Genomic DNA, 18,391 nt, shown 5'->3' with positions numbered 1-18,391 from the left:
GTATTTGCCCTGAGTTGGGCAAAGCTGGGGGCCTTTACACTCCTGTGTCAATCCACTGGTCAAGGGCCCTGCTTGGGGAGGGGGCGAGACTTCAGACAAGGCAGTTCTCTTTAGTCAGTGCAATTCCAGAAGAAGGCTGACAGCCGCGGCCTGAAACTAGGGTCTTTGCCAGTGGCATCAAGTCAAGATGAGGTCACTGGGGTGGTGCCCTAGTCCAAGATGATTGGTGACTTTATAAGAAGATAATGTGAAGATAGACACCCAAGGGAAAGGCCCTGGGATGATGGGGACAGCAACTGGAGTTATACAACTGTGAGCCAAGGAACACCAAGCAGAGGCCACCACCAGAAGCTGGGGGCCTCCCCGCTGGCTCAGCGGTAAAGAATCCACCTGCAATGCAGGAGATGCTGATTCGATCCCTGGGTTGGAAAGATCCCATGGAGGAGGGCATGGCAACCCACTCCAGTATTCTTGCCTGGAGAATCCCATGGACAGAGGAGCCTGACGGGCTACAGTCCATAGGGTCGCAAAGAGTTGGTCGACTGAGCTCTCCTGTATGTTGCGCCGAAAGCTGGGAGAGGCAGGGATCGAATCTCTCCAGAGCCGCCAAGGGATCTCAGCCCTGCCAGCTCCATGATTTCAGACTTCAGCCTGGAGAACTGGAGAGAATTCATCTCTGCTATTGTAAGTCACTCTCTGTGGAGGGCTTTCTTAGAGCAGACTTAGGAAAACTATAGCACTCTCTAGCCTTTCTCCATTGTATACAGGTTGATTTTTCCTCTTTTGTTCCACAGAAAGCTTCTTGAGGGTAGAAACTGGCCTTCCTCCTGTTTGTGTTCCTTGAACAGCTTAGCAGGACTTAGTCAGGGCACAGTGAGCACTCACTGAACTGAAATAATTGTAGGCTTCCCCAGAGACAGTGCGGCTCATTATTAGTTATTATAAAGCCCCTATAATTTGCCTGTCAGCTTTTGACATATTGTCATCGAGGACACAGAAGAGGTGCCTCTTAGTGGCCGAGAGGAGTTCGGATAAAATGAGGACATAAATGCTGATAGGGAAACCCAGGAGCTTACTTTAGTATTGTTCTAAGAATGGTTCCTAACATTCACTGAGAATTTGCTCTGTGTCAAACTCTGTTCTCCATGGTCAGAGCACATCTTTTCATTGAATCGTCATAATGCCTGGTTGAGGGAGATCCTGTCAGACCCAGCTTACTGATGAAAAGCATTAACGCTTAGAAGCTGTTAAAAGCAGAGTTGAGAGTCAAACTCGGGCAGTGACGCCGTCAAGTTTGCTCTCAACCACTAGACTACTGGGAAATGCAGACACGGACCACTCCTTTCTGCAGAACTGAAAAATCTTCAACCTTGTGTTTACAGATGTGAAAGTGTTAGTCGCTCAGTCCTGTCTGACTCTGAGAAACCCATGGACTGTGCCCAAGCTCCTCCGTCCATGGGATTCTCCAGGCAAGAATACTGAAGTGGGTTTTCATTCCTTTCTCCAGAGGATCTTCTTGACCCAGGCATTGAACCCAGGTGTCCTGCCCTGCAAGCAGATTCTTTATTGTCTGAGCCACCAGGAAAGTGTTAATGGATAATAATGTGTTTAGGTTGCTCCCCATAGAAATGTGTTGTGAGACTGGTGAGTATCTATTTCTTCTGTGGTATGTTTGTTACCTCCATATATATATAGCCCATCAATTTACTCAATGTATTTAGCTCAGTAGGTAAAGAATCCGCCTGCAATACAGGAGACCCTGGTTCGATTCCTGGGGCAGGAAGATCTGCTGGAGAAGGGATAGGCAACCCACTCCAGTATTCTTGGGCTTCCCTTGTGGCTCAGCTGGTAAAGAATCTGCCAACAACATGGGAGACCTGGGTTGGATCCCTGGGTTGGGAAGATCCCCTGGAGAAGGGAAATGCTACCTACTCCAGTATTCTGGCCTAGAGAATTCCATGGACCATATAGTCTATGGGGTCACAAAGAGTCTACACGACTGGCCAATTTTCACTACACCACCATTTAGAGAATATGACCCAGGTTCCTGATGCTGCCGTGCTACTTGGAGTATGCTTTTCTTCCTTCCTCTGTAAGCCACAGGTTTTATATTTAAGTGAGTTTCCACCTGTGTCTGCACTGCAGCGCTCCTGGGAGGGAGAGTCCAGCAATGAGGACACTTCGTTGCTGTTTTGTTTTTTCTTTCCTTTGAAAGAAAGTTGCTCCCAGTGGCTCAGATGCTCAAGAATCTGCCTGCAATGTAGGAGACCCAGGTTTGGATCCCTGGTTCGGGAAGATCCCCTGGAGAAAGGGAATAGACAGCCACTTCAGTATTCTTGCTTGAAGAATTCTACGGACTGAGTCCATGGAGTTGCACAGAGTCGGACATGACTGAGCGACTAACATTTTCACTTCTTTCTTTAGTAAAAGAAAAATTAGATTCCCCTAATTCAGATCGTTTATGTTTTCCCATGAGGGTTGATAAGCAAACATCTCCCTTTGTTAATCCAAACTCCTGAAAAAAATCCATCAGAGTAAAGACATCAGAGAAAGGAGCGACTCTGTGGACACAGTTGGATTTTAGGGACATGTGATCCATACGTGGTTTTTATCCAGAGAGTCATGCTACATCTTTTTTGGGGACCACTTCATCAGGAATTAATGGGACATTAATGGGACATACCCTTCTTGGGAAAAATCGGGGAAAATTCAATGGCTTTCAATATTTTTATTTCAATTTCATATTGAAGTTTAATTTAAAAAACTGAATAACACTGGAGAGATGGGACAATGTCACATCCCTTTCAGTGGCTTCTGGTCCTAATAAAGAATTAAGTTCTGTCCTAAACTTAGAATAGCACTGTGCAGCTCAGAGCGACAGAATATTTCATAAATAGTATTCTCATGATAGGGAAGAAAACCTGTTTATAAATCCTATTAAAGGATTCTGATGATGGCTTCACCTTGAACCTGGATGAAAGCTTTACTCAGTTCTTTTCTGAATTTTGGGCCTGAACATTTGCCACAAATAAAGCTAATGTCAACATGACTGTAGAGTTAGGGCAAGCCAGGGATTGAGAATTCTGCTGCTCTGTGTGACCTCAAAAGAGTCACTTAGTTTTTATGTCTTGATTTCTCATGTATGTTACAGATGTAATAGTTCCTTCTTAATGCTAAGGATTATGTCAAGTATATTTGAACACAACAAAGTTACTTTCTGATTATACCTGATTTCATGCGAATAACTACATGGTTTTCACCAAATTTGGAGGGGAGGTCTGAAATGGCTTTATTACAATATGTGCCAAGTAACACCTAAGACATAAGGGCTTCCCAGGTGGCACTAGTGGTAAAGAATCCGCGTGCAATGCAGAAGCCGCAAGAGACACGGGTTTGATCCCTGGTTTGGGAAGATCCCCTGGAGGAGAAAATGGCAACCCACTCCAGTATTCTTGCCTGGGAAATCCCTTGGACAGAGGAGCCTGGTGGGCCACAGTCCATGAGGTCGCAAAGAGTCAGATATGACTGTCCGAGCACACATCATGGGCCAACTAGCGTACACGACACTTACACTGAGCACCTAAACGACCCCTCAGATGGCTGAGCCATCATTTTTTTTTTTTTTTTCCAAAATTGCTGAAGCAGTGGGAGGAAGTGAGGTCACATGACTGTTGGTTATGCAATTGAAATCACCTGGACAGAGGTTTTCAACAAAGCTGTGGATCTAGTCATCCTGAGGGCAGACATGGAAAGGCAGTGTTGTCTAGAATCAGGTTACTTGTCACAGCAGAACCTCTATGGATCTTGATTAAGAATCTCTGCAGTCGTTAGAACTTAGATTAGTAATTCTCAATGATCAGGGTGGGTCTCTATACATTTAATAGAAATCTATGTGGACTATTTTCCATAGCGCTTGACACATAAGCTAGTCCCTGGGGAATATTCTCAGTTCCACCCCCTTCCCCATCCTGCTAACCCATCTCCCACCAAAAGCATGGAGGGAAGTTATTACTTCGTCCATCTAGTATGAATCATTCTGATTCACAATAACTCAGCCATTTCAACGGCGATAACCCAGTCCAACAGCAATGGTAATCTAATATTTCCAAGACTCTATTTGGGTGGGGGGAGAGGGAGCGGAGAGCTCATTCTTTATGCCAGAATTTCCTTCTCATGGATTTCAGAATGTTGAACTGTATCTTGGTTTGCTTGACTGCCCCCAAAAGCTTTAAAGTGTTGCAAAAGATCTGTGACTAATAATAAACAGAATATATTTGTGAGTGTGAAAGTTTTTAGTTGGGGGCTGCCCCAAATTAAGATACCGTCCAGATAATTATAGAATTAGTTTATATTTTAACATTTTCTATGCTGCAGATAGAAATTAGTTTCATCCTCTCAGGTTGAAATTTCTCTTTTGATTTTGATGTAGTACCAGAAAAAGTCAGCCTACTCATGAAAATTATACTTCATCAACCAGGTGTGAACAATTTTGGGTACAGTTCGTCTTAGATTTTTCACTTAAAATAACTTGTTCTTGAAGCTTGGCACCTTGAACTTACTATTAACAGAGAATGTTTTCTTGTCAAGTGATTGATATGATAGCAGCTTTTTAAAGTTTTTTTTTTATGTGGACCATTTTTAAAGTCTTCACTGAATTTGCTACAATATCGCTTCTGTTTTATGTTTTGGTTTTTTGGCCATGAGGCATGTGAAATCTTACCTCCCTGACTGGGGATCGAACCTGCACCCCCTGCATTGGAAGGCGAAGTCTCAGCCACTGGACCAACGGGGAAGTCCCCATCTTTTAAGTCATTGCTCATCCAAACATAGAGCCAGTTTTTTAAACATCTGCAAAAGTATGCAAATATCTTCCCCCTTGGAATTCCTGATGACACTGTTTAAAAATACAAGTGCCTTTATTTGTAATATGCCTGGTCTACTGAATGTTTGTGTTTTCTACTCATGAGGGGTCTCATAAGCACTCAGAAGGCCTGAAGCTTTAAATCTGCCCTGAAGAAAATCTTGTCTCCCCATTCCTGCCTTGGCTCATTGAGGGGTGACTTCTGCCAACCCCTGCATGACAAGGACCTTTCCCACCTTCCTGAAGAAATACCATGGGCCTCAAAGGACAGAGAAAGGAGAAGGCTGAGAAGGTGCCCAGCACCTCTTGGGAGGCGTGGCTTTGCTGAACACCTGTCCACAGGTGTGCTGCTCAGCTCCAGTGCACGCCTTGGTCTACCTGGGGCCAGGATGGCCCCGAGGAACAGGACTCATCATTCGGCCTCTCTGCAGCCTGGGGTCTAAGACATGGCGCTCAACTGGGCTCTCACCTGAAGCCTGTCTCATGGATTAATGGGCACTTTCTTGTCTGTTAATTAACTGATGTTTTGTTCCCTGTTTGGTTACTGATGTTCACATCTCTTCATATTCAGGCAGAATTCTACAGTAGGGGGCAGAGTGGTGGGATTTATTTTTATTTCTAATTTCAAAGAATACTAGAACTACTTCTCAAATGATCCTTGTAAATTGTGTTTCCTACTATTAAAAAGCCAGAAAAAAACAAACAAACAAACAAAAAAACCCCCAAAACCAAATCAAAAGTCTGCTCTTCTTTGAAGTTACCAAACATTATCTGTGTGAATGTGAAAACCATTTTGTTTGGCTAATTATCAATCTGTCTCAACAATAAAAAAAATGGAGGAAGACCAGAAATCCTTTTAAATGCTTCTTTTATTTCATTGGTTGTATATTGGGTGAGTGAACTGAATATTACAACCAAAACATAGAATTGATACAAATTAGACTCCTGTTTACACTGTAAGGTAATGAATGAGGGAATTCTTTAAGTGTTATGGAGAGGTTTAGTAGAAATGTTACCAGTGATATGGCTCAAAGAATATTTAGGTGAAGTGCTGTTACATCCTGAAAACAAAGAGTGAAATGTGGTTCCCATACAAGTGACGAGTTCAGCTCTTAACTACAGTATTTGTTGAGTTGCTATCTTCATGTCTTGGTATTGGTGATTTTGTTTTTGTAATTAAACAAAGCATTTAAGATTTATTCATCATAGTCAGACTTCTGAATATAAACAAACTTTTGGCAAATAATATTTATACAGAAAAATAGTTTTAGATCCTCTCAAATCCCAGAATTATTCTATAAAATTACATTATAAATAAATAAAAAGCAAAATCTGTTGTACATATATTTGTACATCTATGCATTTGCCTTGCCTCCTCCTTATTGTAAATGGCATATTTATGACTCTTTGCATATTATAATCACAATTCTGGAAAAGTGGATATCATAGTAAAAATACAGTCTTCTATATTTGCTTAGGGATATAGGTGATATTTTTGATGTTCCATTGTTAAAGGGTTGGAAATTGTTGTGTGCTAATAATTTTAAAAATCAAAACCATGAAACAAAAGAAAAAAAAAGAAAGACAATGTAACAACAATTAGTCTACTACAAAAATATTTCGGTGATTCCCATAATTTATGTTTAGTAATGTATACTACGTTTTCAATGAGTTTAAGTGAATTACAAAGAAAAAAAGAAAAAAGAAAATAAGTTTGAATGTTTTAGGCAAGTTGTAGCATAACTACATTGTTATAGTTGAGAAAATTACAAATATCAATAATACATAAAGATGAAACTACCAAAGAAATACAAGTTAGATAACAATACTTTTCCACAAATTAAAACAAATGCAACAATACAAGCACTATGTAAGATTACACTTAGAATGTGATTTTTTTTGATAGGGTTATCAAATCTACGATATAAGATAGTCATTAGACTCTGATCAATATTAATTAAAATGGCAGATTTCTTTTTTTTCTCAAACAAAAATGATATGCTTGGTGCATCTAGTTTTCAGAACAGGCAGTGATGCCAAAATTTAAAATATTTTACATTCAATCTCAAAAGTCAAAATACTTCAATCACTAATATGTTCACAAAGAAAATGGATGTTTTAAACAGTTACACATAATAGTCATTTATAACAGCTGTTTTGTTTTTTAAACAATAATTTAAAAACTATGTAGGTACTGTATAGGCTATGTGCAACATATAAAATGTGAAATATGAAATATTTGGTACGATAGTGCTTAAAATAAACTTTAAAACAAACTTTCTGAACAAAAGTTAATTGTATCGCTATTACCTTGAAGATCAACCAAGTATTTAAAAAAGTAAACAACATTAAAATATGTTTCATCCATATATAGTATATATATGTATGTGTATATATAATATGTATGTACTTGTATTAAAGTTTTTTATACTTTTGAGACATAAAATATGCTTTAAGGTGAAAGAATTAAAAGAACTTATTTTTTTTTCCATGCTGTAGTCAGTTACAACCCTTTAATCCAACTTTTGAAATGCAAAACAGTAATGGAGTTTTTAAAAAGTGAAACTATCTACTTGCTGTTTACGTAGTAATTTAGATTAAAGTCACAGTCAAATTTTCAGTGACTAAACTCAAACTTACTTAAATTAGAATATTATACAGATCTCCCCACCTACAGCTTCCTTGTTTGTCTAGGTTTTTAGTTTAGAAGAGTTATTCGGTAACAGGCAACCGGATGGTGAGTTGGAAAGACTGATCCCTTCGGTTAGACTTGGCATGGGCCTCTCATGCTTGTCAAGCTGGATGAAGTCTGGCAAAATCTAGGCACTTCTACAAAGTCTCTCTTATAAAACAACTTTAAAAATATACTTGTAAAATAATACCTTCAAGACTTTGTTTGGTTAGGTATGAAACTCACACCGTACAAAGTTTCTTTTTCAATCTATTAATGTTATTCTAGAATCACATGATTCAATGCGGCGTCTCCAGGCAAACCAAATACCACACTTCGATGTGTCCCCAGTACTTGTGCTTGAATTTCCATTCAAATTTTAGACCTGCAGGACAGGTAACGGTTTTACTTCACTTCTCATCTTTGCTGCAGCATTCGTGTTGTCAAGAAGTGAAACACAGCTCTGATCCAGTGGTCAAAATGAAATGACAGTAATTGAGTAATTGAAGTTAGAATTGAACCTGCCCCTGGAATAGGTTTTTTTTTTTTTTTTTTCTTTCTCTTTTTTTAAACTAATGCTAACTGCTTATTGCTAACTTTGAAATATTCTGAGTCGAAATGAATAAATTGGTTGGACTTTCTGCATCAGCTATAGTTATGGAGATAAGACAATATTCCTAGGACAGAAACTATGTTTAGAAACCCTTTAAAAGTAAACTTTATCCTTTATGTCCTTTAACATCACAGCTGGTCTCAGGTAGTTAACTATCTTAGGTTGGAATATACTAAGCATACCATATTTAATACTCATATATGATATAGCAGCACTAGCTTCTTAGAGTTGTGGTCTGTCCAGAAGAACTAAATCTTTATTTAGCATGCAGTTTGTGGCAATTCTATTGAGGAGGGAACAGGATAGTATGTACAGTAACAATGTTTAGTTATTCTCAATGCAGATTCTTGGCATTCCATTCCGTTTCTGCTGATTATTTCAGAATTATCTGTTAAAGAAAAAGACAAGTGTGATTTAGACCTCCTTCTTGAGAGAAGAGAGCTAGTTTCAGTCTTACTCTTTGAAAACAGACATTTAAAAATAGGAATTTTCTGCCATTTCTCATAATTCTGATGCAATTATAATTTTGCATAATCCCCACCCTTCATGCTGAAAATATTTAGACACTGATGCTATGCAGCCACTGTCAAGAAAGGTGATTCAAATGCACAGCATTTTCTGTAAAACTGTGACTGCGTACACATTGGCATGCAGTGTGTTTAGATCTTAATTTCCTCTTTTAGTTTTGTCTTTGTATCTCCTAATTATATATTCAATTATCATTCAATTAATATTCGTTAATATGATCAGGAAGGCTAATCAATGAATTAGTTTGTACACAAAATGTTATCTGCAAAGATTAAGTATACATATTTAAAAATGTGTAATAAATTAAGTAACATTTATCTATTAACTTGCATTTATCACTCAAACATATATTCCCATTGAAAGTAATTTTGTTCCCAAGATACAATCACAACAAGTTTCAAGTTCAGGAGCTGTTTAAATGTCCCGTATTAAAGAAACAAGAGATAATATTCTAATAAAGCAATTACAACAGTCAATAATCCCTAGAGCACAGATTAAACTAAACTAAATGCAAACCATGGTTCTTGGAGTTTGATCTGAGTTCATTTCCAACTCTAAAACTCCGCAAAGGACAGGAGGGAGCTTGTCCTGTGGGACCCACTCAATTAAGTGTCAAGCTTAAAAGCCAGGCTTCTGACACATTTTAACAAAAATATTTATTTTTTGTGCAATGCTTTGACCCAACTTTGTGCAATTAATAAACAAAAATTTATTAAAAAGCCAAGAGTCTCTGTTTATGAACTAACCAGTAAAAATTCTTCATGGTCAAGGTCAGTCACTGTTCCTACACACTGGGATCCAATTCCCAATAAAAGCCTCATTTCTACAATTTCTTACCCCATTATGTTGGAATTTATAACATGGATTTTTTTCACTTTAAGTGGGTATTTCTTCAGTTAATATAAAACAGTTTTAGTACATACACTTAAATAATTTCTCCCATGAAATAAGTAAGAGATTTATTTTACGAGAATATACTACTGCTGCTGAGAATATAAGATATGTATAAACTGATAAAAATAGAGGAAGAATTTGTGTATGTTAAATACTTATACTAAATGAAAACACAAAACTTCGGATAAGACCATTTTTTTGTTTTTCAGAAAGTTCTAGGAACTTAAAATTAATTGAGAAAAAAATATCTCATGTACTCATATATGAATAAAAATAATGATGTGATTTATATGTAAATATTATCATAGTATCTTTGAATAGTCATTGCCTATAGCCAATATTCAAATTCTTCAGATGGTTATAACTTCATTTTTAGATTTAGATATTTGAGTATTAAATAGGAATTAGTCTATTTTATCCCTTAGCTTCCATCCTGTCTGTAAGGCTTCCAAATAAGAATGTGCCCCAGGACATGAGATCATGTCCTATTTTTTTCTCTTTCATTTTACTTTAGCAAAGTCTCTCTAAAATATTTATGAAAAACAAATATTCAGTTTCTTACATTAAAATAGAATAATATATGCTTTAGAATGTATTCACATTCTTGCTTACTAACTGAAATGAAAATGCCATATAGAATGAAAATTCCTAACCACCTAGAAAGAAAAAGTATCTAACAGAGAGCCCAGGAATGGGCAAATCTATAATTATAGAAGGTAGTTACAATGATGCTTTGGACTTGAACTTGACGGATGTGTCAAACCACCCAGGTCTAACTGAACTAGAAGTCAGCCTTGAAACTGGGCTTACCCAGACTGCTTTCCCCCTCTGCCCCAGCCTACACACAATCCATTATGTGGATAAAGACACATAAATTAAATGTCTTTATCAGGCACTACTGACCTCTAAGCGGTGCCTCCTGGCATCTTCGCCAGAAAACTCTGACGATAGCCTAGTCTAAGTCTTGGGCTAGCTTGAGGACCAGATGTGTGGAATTAAAAAATGAATAATGCCCCTAGCAGTTGTGAGTTTCAAGAAGCTTAAGAGATTTGATCTTAGAAGGAAGGAAAGTTTTGGGTGTTTCATTTTTTTGGTGGTAGCCTTTTTCTAAAAAAAATACCATTGGATTATTAAATTTCTTTTCTGAGAAATAGAGCAATAGAGCTTGGTACAGTCTGAGTGAAGTGTACTCTGGGGTGAAATACATTCAGGAATCCAGATGGGGACCAGTTACCAGCTGAGAGCCTCTTATGGACTCCTGAATGTTTGATTGCTGCTTCTGATATTAGAAGGCACAGACATTACAGGTCTCAGGACCCACAGGGAGGGGAAGACAGTCTCCACCAGAAGAGACCTCTGGCGGGAAGCAGAGGGCCAAGTGGGCGTGTGTCAAGTAGGAAGGGTGTGGAGGAGCTGTTTTGAGGGCAAGAGAGCTCTTCTGTTTAGGTTTTCATACGGCTTTTCCTTAGACTGTACTTTAAATTCACACCAAAAAACCGTAATTTAAAAATAGGATGAATAGGGAATTTTGTGTGTTTTCTGCTGTCTCTCCTTGGAGAGTCTTCACACCAATTCTATACAAACATATAAACTATGTTCTATGCATGAAAACGTCAGCCTCCATTGTAATTTCAATAGCCAAGGGGACCAAAAGCTTCAGGAGGCACCTGAATATTTCAATATGTCTAGGCACAAGGCATATATTCTTAAAAGAGCAGGCTATTATATGTGGTCCTGGGAACATCAAATCCGATACTGACAAGCCCTAATCCTGAGCTGCTCCATTAGAAAAAAAAAAAGTTTAATTAAACCACAGTTCTCGAAAGTGACCTCCACAGACCGGCTCTCAGCGGCATCCTTCCTGCCCTGCACTCGTCAAACCCGAGGCTGACACCCAAAGTCCCTTCCTCAACCTCCAGACACCAAGGCTCAGGTTTTTTTTGGAAAAGGCAGTCGGAAACTCCCCTGGGGTCTACCAGCATTTGTGTAAGTCAGAGAAACAGCTACCATGCTGGGTCTCCTAAAAGTCCCCTCCCTGAAGCATCCTTATTGTCTTGGTTTTCATTTTAACAGATACTCCCCTGATTTTCCAGGAGGTCCTGAGAAATTTCTGTCAGAGTCTGAAGAGTTAAGTCACTATTTGGCAGACATGGGAAAGGCAGCATGAGCAGTGTTAGCTGGCTTGCCTGATGTACCAAGTACTTGCACAAACCCGCATGAGCTTAGAGATGTTAGCTCATCCTGCTCCCTGGCATGGGAGTCCCCTCCAGGGTATAGTGATAGTCTGCAGTGGGACCAGGAGAAGCAGTGATTCCAAGGAGCAGGTCTGCACCCCTGATGGTGCCAGGGGAGATGCTCAGAACCCCCGGGAGTTTGGGAACTAGGGAGAAGTGAGGCCATGGGGTGGGACCTGGAGTGGATGGAGCCTGGAAGGCTGGGTGGGAGGCAGCAGTGACTAGTCTGCAGGAACCAGATGCGTAGAAGTTGCTGATGGACTTGAGAGCTGCTGGACGCCCCCAACCCCACCAGGTCTTCCTTGCCTGGGTGGTCAACCATATCCTACCCTAGGCCTCCTCTGGACAGATGCTACAAACATGTCTGCTTATGTAATTGGAGCCCTTACCCAATCAGAGTTCTACTGCTCCAGCTTCCAAGGAGCCCTGGCAAGCTACATGATAGGAAAAAGGAATCGAATCAGACGTTAAAAGCATCTGCCTACAATGCGGGAGACCTGGGTTCGATCCCTGGGTCAGGAAGATCCCTGGAGAAGGAAATGGCAACCCACTCCAGTACTCTTGCCTGGAAAATCTCATGGACGGAGAAGCCTGGTAGGCTACAGTTCATAGGGTCACAAAGAATCGGACATGATGAGCGACTTCACTTCACTTCATATTGAACAAATCTGATAGACTAGACCCTCAAGTAAGTATTATTTTCTATAACAGAATCATGATGAAGAAGGAGATTATACTATTAAAATAAGATTTTAGCTAATTTTTCATGGTCAAAGTCTTGAACTGAAAGCATTATTTTCAGTTTCTTTTTTCCACTAAAAGGAGGACACACAAAAATGAGAATAGCTGATGTCCACAAAATTGGTGATTCTATTTTTTAAAACAAAGACACATGATCTCAAATCATGACTGCATTCATAAATCTTCAGTGGACCCCCTAGCTGTAACAAGACTGTCTGCAAAGTAAAACTATGAGTTGGCTGCAGCAAAGAGCATCTCCTCCAGGTGGTCAGATTTAAGAACAGAATGATTCGGCTTAATCCACATCCTTAAATATATTCCTACATGAGCCCAGTACACAATTAGTCTGTTTTATTTATTGAAGACAAAATATGAATGGACCCAAAGAACATCAGATGGGTTGTTTTCCCACCAAATGTGTTATGAGGAGCCATTTAATAATAACACTGCATCCCCAGTGAAGCGCCTATCATTGACTTGTAGTGTAATGGCTCCTCCGTCCATGGGATTCTCTAGGCAAGAACACTGGAGTGGGTTGCCCTTCCCTTTTCCAGGAGATTCTCCCAGCCCAGGGATTGAACCCGGGTCTCCTGCACTGCAGGCGGATTCTTTACCATCTGAGCCATCTGGGATGCCCCAGTGTAATGGCAGTCAAGCTCATTGCAAAGAGGACTGGGTTGGACATTGCCTGAAGACTCAGCCTATGCGGGCCGGGCAGGAAGTGTGCATAAGTGGGTAGGTCAGCTGGGAAGTGTGGCAGATGGAAGGGCGCCTGCCTAGAAGGAATGGAGCGGCAGCTACTCAGCTCCAGCCAACTGTGACCTGCAGAAACCTGAACTCTAGATGGCCTGGCCTTTCCGTTTGCCAGAAGCAGCTAGAAATTCAGCCGCCGATCCACCCTGTGGAAACAACTCTGTGTGGGTTAGCTGTATCTTTGGGCTGAATTCAGCTATGAGCTACCAGTTTGTGTTTTACTTGAGCCTTCCTTACTTTCTTTTAATTAATTAAATTTTGGCCCCACTGGGTCTTCGTTGCTGCAATGTGGGCTTTCTTTAGTTTGGGTGAGTGGGGGCTACTTTCTAGTTGCGGTGCTTGGGTTTCTTATCGCAGCGGCTTCTCTTGTTGAGGAGCACAGGCTCTAGGGCAAGAGGGCTTAGTTGCCCTGAGGCATGTGGGATCCTCCCAGACCAGGGATCGAACCTGCGTCCCTTGCATCGGCAGGCAGATTCCCAACCACTGGACCACCAGGGAAGCCTGAGCCTTACTTTTTCAGAGTATATATCTGCTAAGCCTGGATTGCTAGCTTCCTGAGCTGGACAGCAGCCAAGGCCGCAGGCATCATGCAGGGAGGCGGCAGTGGTGATGGTGGGCAGGATTGAGACTGCAGGTCTGACAGGGAGTTAATCTTGCAACTTTCAGACAGTTTTCTTTCACCCAAAGGAGCTGGGGAATTGACCAACTGGCACCCTCCACCTAAGAAGAAATGACTGCCTCTCCCTTGACTGATTCACCAGACATGAAGTACACATGTTGCTTTGTCTTTTCTCAGATGATGATGGATTCAGACTGAGTCACTCATGGGCCCCTAACTTTGGTGTGCGCTTGAAAAAGAGCTGACCAGAGTGAGAAATGCACTCAGTGGAAAGCAAAACAGTCTGTGCAGAGGCTGAAATACTGAATCTGAATGCAGGGCCAGCACGATCTCAACAGCTGAACTAAGTAGCACTTATGCAAGAGGGTTCCAAGAAGACAAACCACCATATAATCTCAGTGCTTCAGAGGCATCAAGTATTAATACATTCTGAGTTTTCTACCTTGTGGTTGATCTCCAGGAAATGTACATATAAATAATTTTGGAAATGTACATATAAATAATTTTGGAAATTGTAGGCTTCCAGAAGACTTCTAGACGTGTTCACACTTCTTATGTAAATGGGTTCATGGCAGACGTTCAGAGATGTCAGATGAGTTATCCTTTAAAATGTTAGCTCAATATTAAGTTCAGTAAGAACTCTTACTGCTTGGCTTAAATGATGGGAATAAACATTTCAATGAAAAGACCAACTGTTTCAAGGGACCCAAACCATGAAAAACATTTAGAAAAGAAGACTAATGAATGTTTTAATTAAACATTCAATACGGTCTTTGTAATGTTGAGTCTGGAGAGGCAGATAACACATACCTTATCAAATATTTGTGTGGCCTTGCTGAAATCTAAAGGAATCCTAATGGATCTGGATACCACTAGCATAAGAGCTCAAGTGGACACTCCTAACCAGGGGTGTTGCATAAACTAGGTCCACAATCAAGTGTCACAAGGTCAGGGTGAGTGTCTCATTCCTCTTCAGATTCCTAGGGGGCTGGCCACATAGCATGTACTTCTTAACTCTCGGTTGCATGGATGGCTGAATAAATAAGAATTTACTGAGGACATAATGCCACAATGTTGGCGCTGACAGAAGACCAACAGACCCCTCACAAGTGAGAGGTAACAATGGATGTAGGAAAAGAACTCCTTGGACAATCTATACCTCTTACTCTTTCAGAGAAGCTAAGAATTTAAGAATATCCAAGAAAAAGAACCATCCATCCCCATCCACTCAACCCGTGTTCTCTCTAGATAAAAGGACAGATATTCCAGGCTGGGGGCAGAATCACTCAGAGGATGGAAACATGGCAGGTTAACAAAAATGCCATCCTGAGGAAAAATTCTAGACCTGGCAGAGTTCTTAGAAGTCTTTTCCCAGGCATGACATTGTTTAGTGGCTAAGTCATGTCTGACTCTTTTGCGACCCCGTGGGCTGTAGCCCACCAGGCTCCTCTGTTCATGCAATTTCCTGGCAAGAATACTGGAGTGGGTTGCCATGTCCTTCTCCAGGGGATCTTCCTGACCCAAGGATTGAACCCACATCTCCGGCATTAGCAGCCAGATTCTTTACCATTGAGCCACCAGGGAAGCCCTTTCCCATGGTTATAAGGCCCTATTTCCTCAGAAAGTAATTAAAGAAAGGCATGTTTCACTGTCTCCTTAAACAAAACTTATTATTAAGCTAAAGACAGAAAACTGAATGGAATTTCCTAAAAATCTTGCCAAGCTAAGGAAGCCTGCTTGTTATTCACCATCCCAGTATCTTTGTCTTTATTCACAGTTTTGCTGTTTGGTCACTCATGTTCCTCCTCGCTGCTCTCCACTGGCCTCCCCCTTCCTCCAGGCCCTGAACTGTTTAATATGCTCTCCATCTTCTCCCTAGCCCTCCACATGTCTTCTCCACGGCATCCTCTACTGCCTGAAATTTCCCTGGTTTTGTCTGAGAGGTGAAACTTTTGTATTTTGGTTGAAGCAAACCATACAAAAGCAGACAGACATCTGCACATTTCTGGCTGCCAAAGAACTCTGTATCTAATTGTAGAGTGGATTACGATGGATGGCCGAACTATGAATTACTGAAGTCAAAAGCAAATGCCTTTGGTCTCTTGGTGGACCTATGTCATCAGAGTAATTCTCATGATACATGTTCATGAATGAACACTTTCAAGAACGCCGACCTATTTCATGACTATCTGTAAACTTTAAGTGTATACAATGTTCAAAGAGAATGAGTGGTAATATGAGAAGACACTTTGAAAACCTGTCAAGTTCATTATTTGAGGGGAATATTGTCCTGGGTTGGTGGATGGACAGTGTTTTCTGCCATATTTGACTTATTTTCCAAATGGATTTTTATTTATACAGAAAAGGCACAGACTGGACTTGTGGGAGAAGACTCTCAAATATGACAACCAGTTTCACTCTTGAGACGAGCAACCTGAGGTTAGTTGGAAGGCCCGCAATATTTAGCAGAACTTAAAGAACAGTTTAGTCAGGATTCTTGCTTTGTCCTCTGTCATTAATATAAAGTTTACACCCCAAACTCTAATTCCTCTCTTTTCAATGACATATTGTTTTGTTGATGACTCATGACTGTCTAGTATTTTCTACTCTATGATATTTGAACAAAAAGCTTTTTCATTTATACTTTCTAAAAAATCATTTAAAATATTACTATTTGAGTTTCTCCATAAAAGGCAGTAACACTGGCCTTATGAAGACGACTGACCAGGGTCCACACTGACAATTGGGCATTGTCAGGATACAGCACAAATATGGAAATTCTTGAATTGAGTAAGATTCTACTCCTTGCAGGAGTCCATGCTGCCTGGAAAAACCCAGGCTCTTGTTGCCTGACATACCCGATCCCCTCCTCCACCCCAGAACCAGCTGAGGGAGTTCTGAGGACCACTTCTGCTTTCATGGGGAGAGGGGAATCTACACCTCAGATCATCTGAAAAGTCCATACGCCACGCAAAGGTGACTTTTCCTCCAGAGTGATATATAGGAGTAAGAAGGGGAAAGCACCTGAGAGGAGGCTTTTGACTCCGTGTGCGTCCCCTGATGCTACAGAAGTGCTGAAAAGAAGATCACATTCAAGAGTGTTCTGTGCTCGCTCACGAAGAGAGGGGCTGTGAGACCGTGTCTGCCAGGGAAGGTCAAAATAAATAAAAATGCTAGACTGGAAGGGCCACATGAACGTCAGGAAAAAAGTAGTCATCAAACCAAATATAGCACCCAAGTCAAATAAAGAGGGTGCTCTGAATGCTTCCGGGCCCAGCCAGGACCAGGTCCCAGCTTGTATCTTCCTCTTGGTCTCCTGGAAATCTTGGCTCCACATGGTATATCCGATTCCTACTCCAGATGCCTTCCCCAGTGAACATTCCAATCACCCAACCGTTGAACCACAGATTACGGTTCTCCTATCCTCAGCTGGTGGAGAAGGTGAAGGACTTTACTATCACACACCGTTTGGAAGTTTTGGCTAAGCATATGCTTTTGGCATCTTTCCTGAATCCTAAAGACGTGGAAACATCCATAATATGGTATTTGGCCTCTTCCATGCTGTTAGCACAGTATTATCCTTGAGAAATGTCATGAGTGAAATAAACTACTGTCACCCAGCCTGGAGACTTAACTATCAAGTCCTTCACTGTCTCTACAGGAAAATTACTCGAGTTCCAAACCAGGTGGCAAAAGAAATTTTGAACAAACATTTTTACAATTAGGGGCTGTCTGCATATTAAGGAAGGCTAAATTCTTCTACTATATCAAGAAATAATATATAGTAGTTATGTCACACTATATAAAAATATTCTAAAATATTATAGAAAAAAATTGTAAGAGATAAATTTACTGTAAAATATTTATGATATAAAATATTTTTCTAAGAATACTATATTTAGAATATGTGCTTTGAGATGTGGAGCAAACAAGGCTATCTGAGACTAGTCAGGCTGCCCACATCTGAGGCTATTTCAGTGAAAGTGACCCCTGGACATGAAGGCAGAATCCAAGAAAACTTTTTTTATATCTTTAAAAACCAGTTTATGCAGCAACTGAAAAGGAATTTCAAAAGCATTCATTTAAACCTGTTCTTTTCAATATGGGGTTTTGCTCCCAGTAATACACCAAAGAACCAGGCCAAGAAAAATCACAGAAACAAGATCCCATTGGATTCAACATCGAATCCCCAGTCCTGCTCAATGCCCTGCTTTTGTATCCACTACCATTATGTTGGACTTAGAATCCTGGGCACATTTTGGCCGAAGTATTCATCTTAACAGTGTAGCAGAATGTATAATTCAGCCTGCTAAGAACTGGCTTTTAAGACATGAAAGGCAGAAAAAGAAACCAAATGCTGGGATTCAGTTAAAAAGAAGGCTAAGATGAATGTTACGTCCAGGACACAAAATCTGTTTTTGTGTGCTTAATCATCTTACACATTTCTTGAACTGGTAGGATGACACCGCCATCCAAC

The 18,391-nt window shown here is 40.4% G+C and overlaps 1 protein-coding gene across 4 annotated transcripts in view; it reads right to left on the bottom strand.

The window, feature by feature from the left end:
* Nucleotides 1-5,712: 5,712 nt before the first annotated feature.
* Nucleotides 5,713-18,391, bottom strand: part of MBNL2 (muscleblind like splicing regulator 2) — a 164,903-nt gene continuing 152,224 nt past the window's right edge. For all 4 annotated transcript variants that reach the window (XM_061133892.1, XM_061133891.1, XM_061133895.1 and 1 more), the window contains one exon: nt 5,713-8,533. In XM_061133892.1, coding sequence (XP_060989875.1) covers nt 8,519-8,533 — 15 coding nt within the window. In that variant the 3' untranslated portion in view covers nt 5,713-8,518. The remainder of the gene's footprint in view (nt 8,534-18,391) is intronic.

The sequence above is a fragment of the Dama dama genome, chromosome 30 (assembly GCF_033118175.1).
Source record: "Dama dama isolate Ldn47 chromosome 30, ASM3311817v1, whole genome shotgun sequence".
Lineage (NCBI taxonomy): Eukaryota > Metazoa > Chordata > Mammalia > Artiodactyla > Cervidae > Dama > Dama dama.
The sequence above is the reverse complement of the archived record's forward strand: the minus strand, read 5'-3'. Positions and strand labels throughout refer to the sequence as shown.